This window comes from Artemia sp. Qi Xiang Cuo, chromosome 17, assembly GCF_049724085.1.
Source record: "Artemia sp. Qi Xiang Cuo chromosome 17, ASM4972408v1, whole genome shotgun sequence".
Taxonomy (NCBI): Eukaryota; Metazoa; Arthropoda; class Branchiopoda; order Anostraca; family Artemiidae; genus Artemia; species Artemia sp. Qi Xiang Cuo.
The window spans coordinates 10,579,770-10,599,712 of record NC_142810.1 but is presented as its reverse complement, the minus strand read 5'-3'; the positions used below and the strand labels follow the sequence as shown (position 1 = coordinate 10,599,712).

General features: G+C 33.5%; 1 protein-coding gene across 2 annotated transcripts in view; it reads right to left on the bottom strand.

The window, feature by feature from the left end:
* The window catches only part of LOC148941876 (uncharacterized), a 76,646-nt gene that overhangs the window by 39,414 nt on the left and 17,289 nt on the right, over positions 1-19,943 (bottom strand). For both annotated transcript variants that reach the window (XM_089103499.1, XM_089103500.1), the window contains exons 4-6: positions 14,311-14,530; positions 7,768-7,913; positions 1,839-2,034 (exon numbers count right to left, since the gene is read on the bottom strand). In XM_089103499.1, the coding sequence (XP_088959625.1) occupies positions 1,839-2,034; positions 7,768-7,913; positions 14,311-14,530 (562 nt within the window). The remainder of the gene's footprint in view (positions 1-1,838; positions 2,035-7,767; positions 7,914-14,310; positions 14,531-19,943) is intronic.

Below are 19,943 nucleotides of genomic sequence, written 5' to 3'. Positions count from 1 at the left end.
AAGAATGAGAGACAAGTGTGTTAAGTGTCGTTAAGTATAATTAAATATAGTAAAGTATTGTTAAGAATCGAGATAAATTAAAAGGTATCAACCTTCACTCATTACGAATAAATACAAATTATCTGAATAAGTAAGGGAATCACAGTCGTTGTTCAAATTAAAAAGAATTTCGAATAATAATACATTATATATTATATTTTTGTGTATATTTTGTAATAATATATTATATTTTGTTTTTAACAACAGCGTTTTAACGAGCAAAATTTTGGATTTACAATTTACCTTGTTTATTTTGCTTCCCAGAATTTAATTTTGGAAAGGTTATTTTATAAGTATAACAAAAGAAATAGTAACAAAGTTGCTGAATTTCTACTTGTTTACTTAATTTTTCATGATGCTTCTGTTTTTCTTGGTCTAATTCTTCAAATCATTTATGTTTATACTCTTCTTCTTTCCTTATACTTATCTTAAACTCTTATCCTCTCGTGCTCTTCTATATTTATTTGTTTATTATATACTTATTTATTTCTTCTATAATCTTCAATACTTATATTATTCCAGGCTTATTAATTTCTATTTTACACTCTTCACGTCATTTATATTTGTACATTAAACTGATTGATTAATTTTTTAATATAAAATTATTATAAGGCTTTTTGAACATAGTAGAAGTCCGCATGACGCTAAACCCTCCTACATTCTGCTCCTATTAATTGGCCTATTAATTATGGCTCCTACAATGGCTATTAGTATCTTTTATGGTTATTATTTTTCATATGGCTATATTAATTATGGCTCCCACATGGCTTCTATTAATTGGCTTCTATATAAAACCTATTATTTGGCAAATTGCTATGATAAACTATCTGCCATTCTTGGCTAAACACAAAATAAACATTCAACAAATACACGAAATTCATTGCCATAAAAGCTCCATAGCATGTAAAGGAGAGGAGGGTGGAGATACATATACCATTTAAATACTAACTCGTAAACAATAAAAAAAGAGAGACAGGGATAGGGAGGCAGGGAGGGAGGGAAAGAAAAAGAAAGTGGAAACAATTCTAACTATTTATAAGAATTTATTCTGATTACTAAACTGGCTCAAAAAAAAAAAAAAAAAAAAAAAAAAAAAAAAAAAAAAGGAACTTATCAGGAAGGGTATTCCTTATACTATGTCACGCAACTATGGGATTCAAATCAGATCTTACTGTTGGAATGAGTGGAGCTTGAATATTCTGAGAGCTACGGGATTTTGAGTTTGATAATTCGACCGTTCAAATACAAACGATGAAGTCAATCTAAGGGACCTGTGAATAATATTGTGGAAATGGAGAAAAGTAAAAGATACAGAAAAAAAAAATATACAGTTTCTCAACTAATGTCTTACTCGACTAATCAGAGCCGTAGGGTCCAAAATCCTCCCAGTTACCCCCCCCCCCCCCCCAGATGTAACATTCTAATTTGTACTTACTTTTAGCAGTGACAATCTCTTCAAACTCCCTGCCATTTTTGCAACACAGGTTGCGACTGTTAATATAGGACTAATTAATACAGCCATAATAGGCTAATAGCCATATAGATAATAATAGCCATAATAGATACTAATAGTCATAATAGGAGCCATAATTAATATATACCAGTTCATAGGTTACCCAACAATAAACCCAAAAAGACATTCAACAAATACACTAAATTTATTGCCACAAAGGCTCCATAACCTGTAAAGGAGGGGGATAAAGTTTTTTAATCAATATCTTACTGTACTTATCAGAGCCGTAGGGTCTAAAATCCCCCCAGTTTTCATCCCCAGATATAAAATTCTAATTGGTACTTACTTTTAGCAGTGACAATCTCTTCAAACTCCCTGCCATTTTTGGCAACATAGGTTGCCATCTTGTCAATAATGATTTTCAATTCTCCAGATGGTTCCACTATCTCTTTAGGTTTAGATACTTCATGCTGCTTTTGATGACTTTTTATTTTCGATATAAGCTGTCCATAACTGGAATTCGTATCCAGTTTAACAGGTATCTATAACAAAAATGTAAATATATATGGCTACTAACATGCTTGATAAAAAATAATAATCAGGAAATCAAGAAACAAGTGTGATTATCAGCCACTTGAAAAATGTGAAAGCAGAAGGACAAAGCAGATATTTCAGCAAAGATCTCTGTAAACCTCAGTGCTAAAAAAAAAAAGGCTACTAAGATAGGTGGAAACAGGAAGGATGATGCGAAGATGGGTACTTTTCCTACAATAATTAAACCAATAAATGCGTCTTCTTAGCTTTAAAACAACACGTGAATACATCAGAGATAAATATGGGTATTTAAGAGCAATACAAGCCTATAGTTTGCGAGTTTTTTTTTACACAATTCTTTTAATAAAAGACCTAAAAACGATCTGGTCTACCATAATAAAACGGTTCTAGTCTCCCACGGACAATTCTCCCTGAAATATCTCCCAAGAACAATTCCCTACACCCCCCCCCCCTCCCAGCAGACAATTAACCCCCAAAAACTCTCCCACATGTGAAATTGAGCAGCCAACGAGAAAGTACGAAAAACAAAAAGAATGAAGAAAAGAAGTGATTTTGGAATGAAAAAAAGAAGAGAGTTCTAAAATATAGGTAAAAAAATCCTTCACTATTTATTTTAACATTTTTGGTTCTTTTAATTCTTCTTTTCAAGTTATTGGGGTTAATACAAAGGCTGTATAAAATAATGTGGATATCTAACGTTGTTTTCAATTTTCCTTTATTAGAATCCCATCTGACAGTTGGAGAATCTTTGTGAACTAATCCTGTGGAAGCAATCCTTGGGACTAACAAATATCTCTATCGAATATTTGTTGTTCGAGATTTTCGTTTCTATTTTAATTCTTTTAGTACACCAGTACACTTCTGTTAAATATTTAGTCTGTTTATCTAGCTTATTATGTCTTATCTTCTTATTCTTATACTTTTTAATTCATAGTCTTTACTTCTTATACTCCTTATTATTCTTGTCTTTCCACTTTTATTAAACATTTAGACTCTTTGTCTAACTTATTATGCCTTTTCTTCTTACTATTGCGCTATTATTTCATCTTATTATGTGTTTTCTTCTTATTCTTATACTTCTTAAATTTACCTTTTACTTTATGTATGTCTTCTCTTCTTACTCTTATACTTCTTATATTTTTTACTTCTTATACTTTTTACTTTATACTTTTCTTATACTTCTTATTATGTTTGTCTTTTGACCTGTTTTTAAGCATTTAGTCTGTTTGTCTAACTTAATATGTTTTCTCTTCTTACTATGGTGCTATTAATTCATCTTATTATGTATTTTCTTCTTATTCTTACAATTTTTACTCATTATACTTTATAGTTTTTACTTCTTATTCATATACTTCTTATTATGCCTGTCTTGTTATGTTTTTTTTTAATTTTGTTAAGCAATTATTCTGTTTGTCTAACTTATCTATTTCGGATCCTTCCTTCATTCTCATTTTACTTTTCTTCATTATCTTCATTCTACATTTACTTCATTCTTCATTCCAATTTTTGTGTACCTGATTGGAGTTGACTTGTTCTGTATGCTCTTTAGCTTACAAAGGTTGTAAATTATGGAACAAGCCTGATACATACTATAAGAATACACCTTTTTTATATTTAACAGTATTACCAAAAAATTATTCTATAGTCGTTACATAAAATGATTAATTGGGTCTCATAAAAAAAAACTCGCATTTATTTGTTATGTTTTATTAGCTGGCATTGTTATTTCTCGCTTTCTTTTTTTTACTTTTCTGCTTTTTTTACCGTTCTTTTTTTCATTTCTTTATGAACGTTATTATATTTATTTATGTTTCCTTCACTATCTGTACAAAACCTAAATAATTTATTTTTGTCTGGTCAGTCCCCTTGGACAAGCATAAGCTTTAAGAGCTAAAGGTATGTTGTGTTTATGATGTTATGTTGTGTTTTTTTTTGCAAAAAAAAAAAAAAAATTCAATCTTTAATCCTAATCTTACGGGGAAAAGAATTCCCCCAAAGTTCATCTACTTATTTACAATCAATCAAAAATTGTGGAATATACGAACATCTTAACTGTATATTCTATTTTGGGGTTAACTGCAGAAAAGTTGGAACAAAATGATTTTTGCCCCATCTTGTGAAAAAAAAAAAAATCTGAATAACTTATCAAGAGTCAATGCATTTAACTGCGGATGAAACTTACTTCTCTTGGGGTAAAAACGGTAAACAGTTTTTAAAACGGTAAACAGTTTTAAACGGTAAACGGGAAGAGTTCTGTTTAATAAGATATGAAAAGCGCATTATTTAATAGGACTGTACATTATGAAACATCAATACTAGTCTTTTGGTATGATTACAAAATTGTAGTTAGTATCCCCTCTTTAGTAGTCAGAACATTCATCACCTACCCAGTGGGTGTTTTGTCACGACAAAATTATATTTCAAAATCTACAATTGTGACTATAAAATGAAATTTCTTTCCAGCAGTTAATTCTTTTGGTTTTAGCATTAAATGTTGCTACTACCAGCAACTCATTATGGCGTGAAACGACCCTAGGCAAGCACAGCTACACAAGCTACTCCTCATCAGCAATTAGTCCAGAGGTTCACTCTTTACTCCCTCCAATGTAGTTATTGCCTCCTTCCTCCTTATTTGAGAAAATTCTGCCTTTTGTTTTAAGTCGGTGATGGGACAGCGAATTAATCTCTTCTTGAAAATATTCGTAATAAAGTAAGAAGCAATTTCCCTTCTAACATAAATTTAGACATTCTAAAATGATCATAAAATCTTGCACTGGCCCATTTGAGGGTTTTGCCACAATTTTTGTTCGGGAAGAGGGGATAAGAAGAGTTTTGTTCAGAGCAATGTTACCGAAAGAACTTAGGAGAAACAATTTTTTATTACTCGTTTATTACTAGTACTACTACTGACAACTCATTACAACGCATTACAGAATGATCTCTGCTTGGATATACGTTTAATTCCATCTACCACAAGATAGTGGCAGTAAAGCAGCATTGAACAAGCCTTGTGGCACTGTGTTCAATCCCAGCTGCCACAAGATTGACGGGGAAGGGGACTCGTCGGTTAAATAAATGCCAATAAAATATCTATATACGTTGGTTGAGACAGTGTCTGGTCCAAAAACGACAACAAAACACATCATTCTAATTTTTGTTTGACGACAAAATTGGTTGATTTTGGCAATAATTCATCTGTAAAACACCACCCGACTATCCAACTAGGCATCTTCGTCACATCTCACCACCCTTTATCTATCCCCAAAACATTAAAAAACTATACACTCCAATTATGCTACATTAAGTGAGCTCCATGCATCTTTTATTTTTTGACAGAGTATCTTTTATGCCATTTATACAGAATATGCGTATGAAAAGTGAAACATGGTTAGATAGTGTTGTAGATCTTGCTGATGCTGCCAACCTCTTAATGACATACTACACCTTTATTGGTTATTTATCACTACTACTACTATTTATCACTACACCACCCAACTATCTTGACCCTTCTTTCATGTAGGCACTACAAACTGGGATCAAAACACATAACAGAATGTAGTAGCACACAACACAGCACAGAGCAGTAACACACAACACAAAACAAATAGTAGCATATTCGAAAGAAATAACAATCGCATCCTGTCTTTAAACTATTCCCTTTGTGCAAGAGCATCCTGTTCCTCATATAATCAGGAGTAACCAGTGATTGGTGGTTAGGACGATGCAATGAGATAAAAAAAAAGGCATAGCGTTCCTTAAATTTAAAAGAAAAAAGAATTAATTATCATAAGGTGTTTCCGCTGTTCCCTCATACATAATCAAGTTCCTTCACCGAAAAAAGAAAAACAATCTTTGAAGCATATAAAAACTTTTTTAGGCTTTATTTACATATGACTGAAAAGGTGAACTTATACATTCATTGAGAGAAAGGCGTCCTTGGGACGAATCGCTGTGGGCATCTAGCTTGATTTACTAAAATAATAAATATAAAAAAGTCAATAAGTATTTATGTATTTAGATTAATCTTTAAAATTCAACCACCAGATATTTGAAAACACCAAAAGAATGAAAGGCCTGTGCCACAGCTTGAACTGTATTCCATGCTCTTGAAGATGCCACCAGAGGGTTAAAAATAGACCGGACGTAAGGGGTGGGAGGGACTCTTGCTGTCAGAGCATTATGAGTTTACTCGTTCTGACCCTGCTTCGGTCAGGCCCATCCAAATAGGAAAGTTTTAAATCCCCTTTTCCTTTAGTTTTAATCAAGAAATTAGTTTCTGCTTTTTTTCGATCGAATTTACTTACTCAACCTACTCCCTTTACAAAAACAGGGGAAGTATTCTTTTTTTATTTAAATGTTCTTATAATAAATTTTTATTATTAAAAAGCGAGCATCCTGAACAAGACAGACTGGACACAAGACCTATTAAACAAGGCAATATCCAAATGTCAAATGCCTCAGTAGCCTCGACTGACACTTATGAATAGTGATCAGTGAAATCTCAGATTTCATCTAACAATTTCGTTTCTTCACCTTGATCCAATCATACATTTCCGTTACCATATGAATGGTAATCTGGAGCCAATCGGAAGGTTCAGAAGGTCACCGTTGTGATCGTCAGTGACTGCAGACCGTAGAGCCTGCCACCCTAGAGCAAAACCTCTGGAAGGAGATATGTCGTCGTCTGCTGGGCGGCCACGATGAGCCTGGATGCAGCTTGAACGTGCAACAGGTACAAGTAAGTAAAGTAAGTAAGTACTATATGAATTCCTACTTTTCAGTCAAATCTAAGGAGTTTATTAATCTAAGGAGTCTCTTAATGAGGCAGAATAGGAGCAAGGAGTATGTGTTTCTTGAAAGTTCGCAAATCCATCTGCTGTTAAATCTCTCTTAAATTTCACATCAGGCCAAGTCCTCAAATTTGCTTCTTTTATTTTTGCACGGCTGCCTGGGGAAACTTCAATTGTCTTCAAGTTTTTATTTTTGTATCTGACAGCGCTGAACACATCTGAAATCCTAGGTGAGCTTTCTTACCTAAGATCTTCTGACAGCGCAAGAGTCCATTCCACCTCTTGCGTCCGGTCTGACTTTAACCCTCTGTTGGCATTCCACAAGAGTATGGAAAACACTTCCAGTTACGGCACAAAGATGTCATTCTTTCGGCACTTTCAAACGTCTGGTGGTTGCATTCTTAAGAATAATAAATTAAATACATATTGATAATTTTTTTTTATTACATAATTATTCTTTCTTATAGCTTGGACTTACTTTAATTTATACTCTCTTTTATTTTTATACGTGTCTTGAATTATCCTTTTAAATGAGTTATTTTTTGTTTTTGAGTTGGATATATATATATATAAATATACATATATATATATATAATATATATATATATATATATATATATATATATATATATATATATATATATATGCATCAACAAAAACATACTCCAACGAAAATACCAAAGGAACCTACTAAGCCAAAACAAGTCCACTCAACCTCATTAGAGGTTATGGCATCAACAAGCTTGGCGGATGACTGGCATTCCTTGTAAATATATATATATATATATATATATATATATATATGCATCAACAAAATCAAGGTTTAGGATTGAAGGGAACCTCTTGGGAGGGAAAAAAGAGGGAGGCGTCCAATATATTGGGATGGAGGAAGAGCGTTGTAAGTAGTAGTAGTTGAGGGAAAAAACTAACTTGGGGAATAATTGGCTTCTCTTCAGTAGGCTTAGTTTCGATGTTCGTGGCTTGTCCTAAGCCGCCTTTTAGTAGACTTGGGTGAAGATAATGATCCTCTTCATCGCTTTCCTCTTCTTCTTCTTTGACCTCCTCTTTGAGCTCAACTAAAGAAAAGACTAAGAGGTTAATAATAGCAACAATTCCTCTATTCCGGGTTTGCTGTGTATTCTAGCTCATATCTGCATTCAGAACGTTATTACAATTTATTTATTTTTGCAGACAATATTTTTCTGGTTCTGCAATAATGACAAACAAGTTGTTTATTAGTTAGAAAAGGGCTGCTTTTTAAAGTTTTCTTCATTAAAGATGGCTCTATTCTCAGCTTGCCATGTATTCTAGCTCATGGGTATTGCCAGAATTTTATTTCCAAGTTAGTTAGTTTTTGTGAAGCAAAGATTTTCTAGCTATGCAGTAATGACAAAAATTCCATTTTTAGTTAAAGAAAGAGTTCATTTTTAGTTAAAGTTCTGCACAAAAATTTATCTATTGTCATATAATGAAATGTTCAGCTAAAAATTGCAGCTGCAGCTTTATGCCGCTTGACTGCGGCTTTCACCACTTTCGTCCTTAAGAAGTACGTTTAGAAATTTTTACGGATTAACACGTGTCCTATCAAAGACAAAAACAGAAATATTCCCAAGACGGAGAAGGGGCTAGCCTGAACGCTTTGTCTGAGGAGGAATGGGATAAAGAAATTACCTCAAAAATTTACATTTTTTCTGAATATTGCAAAATTTTCAGATTTGTAGATATCCTGGTCTTTTATTGAGGGAGGGGAGCCTCCACCACTTCTTCCCTTGGTTGTGCTTTTTTAAGCGTTTTAATTAAATAACTTAATAAAACAGAATAATAACTCCCAACGATGAGCTGACCGCGTAAAATTTTTATATAAAACGAATATCATATTTACCTCGTCAGAAAAAAAGAGAGAGAAAAGAAAAAAACACTGGACTAGTGCAGCGTAGAAAACCGCTCTTATATATGTAAACAAATATAAACCAATTTGATACATAAATACTTTAATGATACATCATTAGAGGTTCATAAATAATCTCAATAAAATTAAACTGGAGTTATTAATCAAACAAATAATTGGCTTATTTTAACTGAGAATGCTAAAAAATAAAACTGGCGCTGCATCTCTATACAACTTTATTTATATAGTTTATTTGAAAGCCTATATTTATTTGAAATTAACAGTGTTTCGTTTATCGTTTAACGGCTTAAACAGTGTAACGGATATTCTGTTGAAAACGTAAAATACGAGCGCAGAAGCAATAGACATCTCATTTTAGGGATCTATTTTTGACTGGTAAATTGTCAGTATTTTCTACATTTTCTGTAGAAAATGTGTAAATTTAAAACGGTGTAAAAAACGGTGCAAATTTAGCGGTTAACACTGTAACGGATATTCTAATGAAAACGCAAAAGAAGGCGGCAGAAGCACAAGACATCTCGTTTTGGGGATCTATTTTTTAGATGATAGCTAATTGGGGATAAAATACTGCTAAATCGTCAATTTTTTTATTAATTAATTAATCCCTTTTGATTAATTAATCCCAATTTTTCTAATTTAATCTAGTGTGTTTAATTCTGAACTGTTTTCCAATGTCAATCACTGTAAAAAAGGGCAAATTGCAATTTGACGAAAGAAAAAAAGGATTACCAAACGGAAAACCAAGAAGCAACGAAATACAGAACTGGAGTAAAATAATGAAACGCTGAAACTCCAATTAAAACCAGAAACACAAGAAGAGCTTATATTTCCCATAAAGTACCAACTAGAATTGTGTATTTTAAATGTCATAATATAGCGTATCAGCTGCTGGCTGATAAAAGCAGGGCCAGAGGCGGATCTAGAGCAGAATCTTGGGAGGGGGGACGGGGGAATGTGACGAGGGCGCCAATGAGCAAAATCTTGAGGGAGGGACAATGTGACAAAGGTGACAATAATTGACCAAATTGACAAATTTATTCTAAAAAAAAGAGTGGAAAAAAAGGAAAAAAAGAGGGCGCCAGAAAAAACCTTTGCCCCCCCCCCCGGCCCCCTAGATCCACCAGTGAGCATGGCTTTGACTGAAAACAAATATGGTTTGACTTACGGTCTCCTCAGTCCCAATCGCCTACTCAGGGTGGCGAACATGGAACATAATTCTCACGGTAACTTTTGAAATGAAATACGTCATTCTCACTTTCTTCACCATTCTCACATTCTCAGCCATTTTATTTCAAAGTTAGTAGTAGTATTATTCTGAACCATTATTCTCAATAGCATTATCACACTAGAGTTGAGAATGGACCACAACTCTCAAATTCGAACAGCTAAACCAGATGAAAAGCAACTGTTTACCCTAATTTTGAGTATTAGCTCTTTACAAACTTTAGCACACTACCCATAAAACTTTAATACCCAAGAAGAGAACTAAATATGATTAAATAATTATTCTTAAACAACCAAGGAAATCAAAATAATAACTCTTAATTACATAGATATGCACGGGTGTGTAAATTTCAACTGAACCAATACAAACCATCTTATTTAATTTTTACTATCGTTGGTACGGTGCAATAGCTTTTTAGCGGCGGTGCAAACTATGGCCTTTACTGTAGATCAATTCTAATAAAACTCAGACAAAAGGTTTAAAAATAAAAACTTACTCTGCGACGTTCCTGTCGAAATACTTAGGAAAGCTAGGGAAATAATAAATAGGAATCATTCTCTAATATTCATCGTAATCACTTTTTAAGTTTAAATTTATCATCAACAAATCAGAAGACAATTTATACAGGTAAACAAGTAAATGTTTACCAGATTTACCAGGAAGCACAAAAATGTTTACCAGATTTAAGCTGTAAGCTTGAAATAGCAAGGAAATATGAAAAGGTGAATTTAAACGTCACGTGACCTTTCTCTATAGACTTCACGCCCTCACTTCTCTAAGGCACGATACATATTTTCAGATTTTTTTCTATTTCTTAATTTTTTCCCAAAGCTCATTGATAATCAACTAATTTTTTAATCAGCAAGTTTCATTGTTATTCCTATTTCTTATTCATTTTATTATGATCATTTTGTATTTTTTCGTTTTTTGCTTGTGTGACTACTCAATGAGATTTTGATTTATTATTTTTTCCTGTGAAACATGATTTTGCGCCGTTTTATGCTTTAACTTGCACAGGAAGAACAAGATACTTATATCAATAAATTTACTACTTTTGGATCTATTCATTCACAGGCGCGCCAATTAGGGGAGAGGAGGGCTGTGGGGGGGGGGTGATTACCCCCTCCCTAGACTTTGAAAAACACTTTCTAATTTTTATTTAATAACTATTTTCTATTTTATCATGGCTAAGTGGTCGTTTTGCTCCCCCCTCCCACTACAATCCTTGCCCCCCCTACATTTTCGTGAATCGGTACCAGTGTTCAATCACTGAGTTGACTGTGATCATAAGCCTTTTCAAGGATTGTATAAAATGATGCCATTTTCAGTTGTTGATAGTGACTAAGAACTTACGTTTTTTTCTTTTCTCGAGAATGATCAAAACATGCCTTTGTGAGCCTCCTTTAAAGGCCATGGAGCCTCTGCCGGGATTAGTGATTTTAGTTACTGAATGAATGCTACTATTTTTTTTTTGTTTTAAATATATTTATCTATCCATCTATCTATTGCATAAAGGTCCATCCATAATGATTTTCAATGATATTGAACTTTAGCTAGTGCTAAGGCCGAGCCGATCAGGACTTTTATAGAATTTTCAAATTGGTTATTTTCGGAACCTTACCCTGATAGAGGATGCAAACGAATTAATAAAAAGAAGTAAATATGGGGAGGAGCTACGGGAGTTCGTCGGAGCTCAGGAGCATTTGTACGGCAAGAGAAACATGGACTATATGAGACAAAGAGAAATGCATGGGATAATTACGGTGTTAATTGATTTTAGTGTTTAGATTATCGATTGCGAATGGTAAAATCTGATGAGTAGCATCAGATTTACTTTATGATTTGATTCTGATGAGTAGCATCAGATTTATATTATAAAACCCAGTATAAATATCGGGTTTTAAACGGGCTGAATTTTGGTATAATTTCTTTAAGCCCATAAACAACTGTTCGAATAGGGATAAATTCTTTTATTAGATAGTGAAAAAAAAAAAAAAAAAAAAAAATATATACTAGATATTTCAATCACACATTGTGATCGTCATCATCAGAAATATCAGCAGAGTATTTCTGCTGATCACGATCACTGTATATGTGATCAAAATACCCGGTATATTTTTTTTATTGTTTTTTTTTTCACTGTCTAATAAAAGAATTTATCCCTATTCGAACAGTTATTTATGGGTTTGGAGAGGCAGCGTGGTCTTCAAAATTACCTGTATTATTCAAGCCCCTTCTGAGGTTAATGTTAATTTTTATTAGTTTTTTCTTTTTGTGGATTTGTTTGATTCCTCCATATCATGCTGTGATATTTGAACGGGATCTGTCAAGGCCGTACCCAGGATTCTTTTTCGGAGGGGGTTTTACTAAAAAAAATTGGGGGGGGGGAGGGTACACAAAAAACCCTCAAAAAACGAATACAAAATTTGTTTATGTCCATTTTTCTTACGTTTTTACGAGCAGACAAACATTACGGGGGGGGGGGGGGGGTTCAAACACCCAAAAACACACACCCCCCCTGGATACGGCCTTGGGATCTGTTTAGGTTAAGTTTTTTGTTCAAGACAAGATCTTTTATTGACAAAATAAATAATTTTCTAAATTGGTCGACGGGGAGTAGGACTTGATGTGTCGGCCATAAACAGAGATAAGAAAATGGCGAAATAACAAAAAAAAAAAAAAAAAAAAAACATACAAGATAGGAGATAACAGAGGAGGCCACCCCAGCACGAGAACACCACAGCAAATTTCATACAAAATATCTATTTTTCATCAATCCTAACATCCAGACAAAGAACTATTTTTGAAATATGTTTAGTTATGTTCAGCTGTTAATAGTTGCTATTAAGTAAAAAAAAAAATAAATAAGATTAAAATGCCATATTGAAAGGGCCTCAAGAGATAGAAACATTCCTATTTTCACATGTTTTCGCAACCTTTTCAATGATCTTTCATTATTTTCATCCTCTTTCAATGGTTTGGAGTTTAAAGGTCTAGTGCCTCTGTAGATAAACAAAGCTGAGTCTCAGCTATCAACTGATTGCAAGGGTTCAAACGTTAAAACCTCGGAACTACAGAAAAACAACATACCAAAATATTGCACAGGCAACGTTATTCTAATGTCCAATTAAGCTAACACCGGATCCATTCAGCAATGTTTCGACATCAAAACAACGTTTAAAAATAACGCAAAATGTTAGCAATACTCTTTATTAAAGTAGTAGCATCAAATACAGCGTATCTTGCAAAAGTCTAATTTTCGTAGCTAAAATTTTCCACGCTGTTTTTCATCAGCATAAAAATTAGCGCGGTCTACAGAGGCTACGCTACGCTATTTGATGTAGGAAAACTCTCTATCTTAAAGTTTATCTTGCTTATTTTTTCTGATTAGTTCAAATATAAAGTATTCCGCATATAAGGGGAGGGTATCACCAAAAGTTTTCGTTTGGGGCGGGGGGGAGGGGGCGAGTTGCCTGCATTTTAAGACCAATTTTTGAGTTGGATAACTATTTCATGGGGGGGGGGCAAAACAGGTAGTATATAAAAGAAAAAATTACATACCTCCTCGAAATCCAAATAATAGATTAAGTAAAGGAAACGTATTTCTTACTACGTTCTGGCTGATATCCTCACCCCAGAAATATGTAATTTGTTTTAGTATTATTTTAGTTTAATGATGTATTTGACTGAAATGTAGAGTCTACATCAAAAAGATATGAAAAAATAATTACAGTGAAATGAATATTAAAATAAATAATATACATTAATGAAACACCACCTTGAAATCTAATGTGTAAATGCGTATTTCTTATCTTTAAAAAGCATAATGTGTCTTAAAAATTTGAACCGAGGGACCCAGCTTAGCTCGAATCAAAAAAGAACGATCAATATCAAAATTAATTTTTGCCTGTTCAATTTGAAGATTTCCAGAACACGAACTTTTATTTAACGTAATTGTTTTAGGTCAAAGATCAAATCTACAGACATCAAATACATCTTTACAGCCAACAATATGGCTATTGATTGTTTTGAATTGTTAACAACAATATGGCTATTGATTGTAACAATATGGCTATTACTATATGGCAACAATATTGCAAATTGTAACAATATGGCAACTTAACAACAATATGGCTATTGATTGTTTTGAAAGAGAGGCAGGCATGGTCTCGTAACGAAGTATTAAAAGCAAAAATAGTTGGTGTGAAAAAATGAAATGTTAGTATGAAGTATGGTAGCCGAAAATTGCTAATAAGAATTTTTTTAAATAGAGAAAAAATTTACACTTTCGTCAAAAATGAGTTAAAAAGTAAAAAAAAAGTAAAAAACATCTACTGACCTTTTTCCATTTCTTCTTCAACAGGAGTTTCATAGCTACCGCCTTGAACCATTTTAATAACATGCTGATAAAAAGGATACAGCGGATGATCAAAATTCAAAAAGCCAAACTGAATGTTGCCAGATTGCTTTGTTTTTAAAACAATTTCCATTTGCCGGCCTTGTTTAGCAATAAATGAAGCAGTCCTCTGAATAATAGCATTAAGCTTCTTTGTTGGCGGCTAAATAAGATAAAGCTTATGAAAAAAACCCAGCTGAAACTAATAAAAAGGATAGGCCTTACGACAAAAAGGACTAAAAATAAGCGAAAACTAGCAGTCATTGTTTGGTAATAAAAAAAAGCAGTCCTTTATAACCGCGTGGCATATATTTCCTTGATAACCGCGTGGCATATATTTCCCCATTGTCCTTGATAATGGGGAGAAAGAGAAATGATAAGAAATTAAAAACTGATGGTGGTAATGAGGGTGGTGATAAATCAAATGAAAGCCTAACGTCAACCCCAAAAACTTCAACATGGAAGAAAAGGCCTTCGCTGGAAGATTCTATTCTGGATTCGAGTGGCGAATGCTTACGACAGGAATGTGAGAAAACAAATGCAGAAAATATTGTAAGAATTTCGGAGCTCTTGGAAACTTTACAATCAGACGTAAAAGAAATTAGAGAGTCCCTTCATAGAGCGAAGACTGATGTGCAAAATATATGGAAAACTGTTGGTGAATTGGGAGAAAGATACACGCGTGTGGAAGGTGATGCAAGTGAAACAAGTAATCGGGCAGATAGTTTGAAGTCGAAGATGGAAAATCAGGATAAACTCGTGAATGATTTATTTGCCCACGTTACATCATTAATAAATCAATCTCTTGTGTTGCAGCAAACGGAAAGAAAAAACGACATATTGTTCTGGAATGTGATTCATTGTCAGATCCGGAAAATGTCATTAAAAGAGTGCTGAGTGAGGGATTAGAAATGGAAGTGAAGAATATTCCACCATTTTCAATGATACAAGAAGCGAGTAACTTTATCAAAATCAAAGTTACTGATAATAAGGACCGATAAGGTATAATGAAAAATGCAAAGAAATTAACAGGAAAGGACTTGCAGTTTGGAAAACCAGTTTTCATTAGTGATGATGTTAGTAGAGAGGTGCGCCAAATTAGAAAAGAATTGGTGGTGAAAAGAAAATATTTGATGGAGAGAGGTATTGAGTGCTGGATACCACTCGTGGTACCGCCAGTTCTTTCTATTAAATCTGCAGATGATGTTGAAAAGGTTGAATGGTTCAAAGCGTTAAAGTGTAAATAGTGGTTTTGAGCTAGTTATTTGTAGTGTTTGGATTTTTTTTTAGAGGTTATATGAAAAGTTTTAAACTATGAAGGTTATTAAATTTTGGTTTCAGTATAAATGAAGTTGTGAGCCACATTAAGCCGAATAAATTTTTATTTTGGAAGTTGATATGCGTATACATATCGACCGGTTTGTTTATTTGTTTTGTTTAATTTTTGTTTCTTATGTTTATTTTATTATGATAATTAATACGTCCTCGGATGTTGTAAGATGTAGAAGTTATATGGGGAAGTTATGGTTTTCTACTCCTCCTTTGACTTTCTCTTGCCCATATTTGATTTTGGATAATGGTTAATTTAACCAGTAGGTTGAGGGAACTTGAAAGGATATTGGACGTGTAAGGATTGATAGATAGTGTTCTGCATCAGGACTATGATGTAAGTGAGAATGTTGGGATTCCCGGTATACTTTTTTGTGTGAGATATATGATTGGAAGAATATGAGAGAAAAGAAAGTCTACAACATGAACTGTCAAAGAATAAACACATATGAGTTCCTTGATGAGCTATGTCTTAAAACAGAGCTGCGTATCCTGGCCCTAACGGAAACTTGGCTTAAGGATCATAATTCTACTTTATTAGAAATTGAAGGTTATAATATGTATGTGCAAAATAGGGTTCTAAACCAACGTAGTGGTTTAGCTGTATATGTAAAAAGTGGATTTAGTGTACAGATTAGGTCAGATTTAGCGGTTAATTATGAAATGAAATTTGAGTCTATAGTTCTTGATGTGAGTAATGCAAATAATAAGTTTATAGTTGTAGTAATTTATAGACCTCCATCAGGTAATGTTGAGGAGTTTATCGAACTGATTGATGAATTTTTGGGAAAGTTACCAAGTTCAAGAATGCCATGTTTTATATGTGGGGATTTTGACATTGATTTAAATATGGTTGATAGAAATAGTAGGGTAAGACATTTTGTTAACACAATGTTAAGTTTTGGTTTTTATCCTGCAATTAACATATGCACACGAGTGACCGAAACTTCAGTCTATAATTGATAATATTTTTGTAAATACTAATTATTTATGCCCTACAGTAGTTATTAATAGTGTATCTGACCATTTTGGGGTTGCAATAGCTGTACCTGGAACGTTTGGTCCAAAGCCCAAGAATAAAAGTGTGTCAAAGGTGACTTTTGTGGATGTAAATGTGCTTTGAAGTTTAAGCGGAAAAGTGCAGATTTTGAGTTCCTTCTGGATAGCACAGGTATTGATACCAAATTTGGTAAATGGTATGAAAAAATAAATAAATAAATATACTATTTCAAGAATATTTGGAGTTTAAAGAGACAAAGCAAAGATATAAGTTGCCAATTAAACCTTGGATTAAAAAAGAAGTGCTCCTCACTCACTTGCTCCTCAAGTGAGGAGGATTACTCCTCCTCAATTGCCTTTTTTCCTCAATGGAAAAAAGGCAAGGGAAAAAGGCAAAGCGGAAAAGTACAGATTTTGAGTTTCTTCTGGATAGCACAGGTATTGATACCAAATTTGGTAAATGGTATGAAAAAATAAATAAAATAAAATTACTATTTCAATAATGTTTGGAGTTTAAAGAGACAAAGCAAAGATATAAGTGGCCAATTAAACCTTGGATTACAAAAGGAGTACTCCTCACTCACTTGCTCCTCAAGTGAGGAGGATTACTCCTCCTCAATTGCCTTTTTTCCTCAATGAAAAAAAGGCAAGGGAAAAAGGCAAAGCGGAAAAGTACAGATTTTGAGTTTCTTCTGGATAGCACAGGTATTGATACCAAATTTGGTAAATGGTATGAAAAAAAAAAATACTATTTCAAGAATGTTTGGAGTTTAAAGAGACAAAGCAAAGATATAAGTTGCCAATTAAACCTTGGATTACAAAAGGAGTACTCCTCACTCACTTGCTCCTCAAGTGAGGAGGATAACTCCTTCTCAATTGCCTTTTTTCCTCAATGGAAAAAAGGCAAGGGAAAAAGGCAAAGCGGAAAAGTACAGATTTTGAGTTTCTTCTGGATAGCACAGGTATTGATACCAAATTTGGTAAATGGTATGAAAAAAAAAAAAAATAAAATTACTATTTCAAGAATGTTTGGAGTTTAAAGAGACAAAGCAAAGATATACGTTGCCAATTAAACCTTGGATTAAAAAAGAAGTGCTCCTCACTCACTTGCTCCTCAAGTGAGGAGGATTACTCCTCCTCAATTGCCTTTTTTCCTCAATGGAAAAAAGGCAAGGGAAAAAGGCAAAGCGGAAAAGTACAGATTTTTAGTTTCTTCTGGATAGCACATGTATTTATACAAAATTTGTTAAATGGTATGAAAAAAAAAAAAAAAAAAATTACTATTTCAAGAATGTTTGGAGTTTAAAGAGACAAAGCAAAGATATACGTTGCCAATTAAACCTTGGATTACAAAATGAGTACTCCTCACTCACTTGCTCAAGTGAGGAGGATTACTCCTTCTCAATTGCCTTTTTTCCTCAAGGGAAAAAAGGCAAGTGAAAAAGGCAAAGCGGAAAAGTACAGATTTTGAGTTTCTTCTGGATAGCACAGGTATTGATACCAAATTTGGTAAATGGTATGAAAAAAAATAAAAAAATAAAATTACTATTTCAAGAATGTTTGGAGTTTAAAGAGACACAGCAAAGATATAAGTTGCCAATTAAACCTTGGATTAAAAAAGAAGTACTCCTCACTCACTTGCTCCTCAAGTGAGGAGGATTACTCCTCCTCAATTGCCTTTTTTCCTCAATGGAAAAAAGGCAAGGGAAAAAGGCAAAGCGGAAAAGTACAGATTTTGAGTTTCTTCTGGATAGCACAGGTATTGATACCAAACTTGGTAAATGGTATGAAAAAAAAAAAATTAACTATTTCAAGAATGTTTGGAGTTTAAAGAGACAAAGCAAAGATATAAGTTGCCAATTAAACCTTGGATTACGAAAGGAGTACTCCTCACTCAGTTGCTCCTCAAGTGAGGAGGATTACTCCTTCTCAATTGCCTTTTTTCTTCAATGGAAAAAAGGCAAGGGAAAAAGGCAAAGCGGAAAAGTACAGATTTTGAGTTTCTTCTGGATAGCACAGGTATTGATACCAAACTTGGTAAATGGTATGAAAAAAAAAAATTCCTATTTCAAGAATGTTTGGAGTTTAAAGAGACAAAGCAAAGATATAAGTTGCCAATTAAACCTTGGATTACAAAAGGAGTACTCCTCACTCACTTGCTCCTCAAGTGAGGAGGATTAATCCTCCTCAATTGCCTTTTTTCCTCAATGGAAAAAAAGGCAAGGGAAAAAGGCAAAGCGGAAAAGTACAGATTTTAAGTTTCTTCTGGATAGCACAGGTATTGATACCAAATTTGGTAAATGGTATGAAAAAAAAAAAAAAATACTATTTCAAGAATGTTTGGAGTTTAAAGAGACAAAGCAAAGATATAAGTTGCCAATTAAACCTTGGATTACAAAAGGAGTACTCCTCACTCACGTGCTCCTCATGTGAGGAGGATAACTCCTTCTCAATTGCCTTTTTTCCTCAATGAAAAAAAGGCAAGGGAAAAAGGCCAAGCGGAAAAGTACAGATGTTAAGTTTCTTCTGGATAGCACCGGTATTGATACCAAAGTTGGTAAATGGTATGAAAAAAAAAAAATTACTATTTCAAGAATGTTTGGAGTTTAAAGAGACAAAGCAAAGATATAAGTTGCCAATTAAACCTTGGATTACAAAAGGAGTACTCCTCACTCACTTGATCCTCAAGTGAGGAGGATTACTCCTCCTCAATTGCCTTTTTTCCTCAATGGAAAAAAGGCAAAGCGGAAAAATACAGATTTTGAGTTTCTTCTGGATAGCACAGGTATTGATACCAAATTTGGTAAATGGTATGAAAAAAAAAATTAGATAAAATTACTATTTCAAGAATGTTTGGAGTTTAAAGAGACAAAGCAAAGATATAAGTTGCCAATTAAACCTTGGATTACAAAAGGAGTACTCCTCACTCGCTTGCTCCTCAAGTGAGGAGGATTACTCCGTCTCAATTGCCTTTTTTCCTCAATGGAAAAATGGCAAGTGATGTATGAAAGGTGCGCGACTCAAGGCTCAGCATCTGATAAAGAACATTATAAAGAATTTAATAGAAAGCTAAAAAGTCTTTCAAGAAAAGCAAAAACGGATTACTATGCAAAGAAACTTAAAGGTTATGAAGGAAGCCCGGCTAAAACTTGGCAACTCATTAAGTCGGTAATAATCCCAAATAGTGAACCAATAAATCCTAGTAATTTGCCGTGGGAGTCGGATAGTGGTGTACTTTTCAGAAGTAG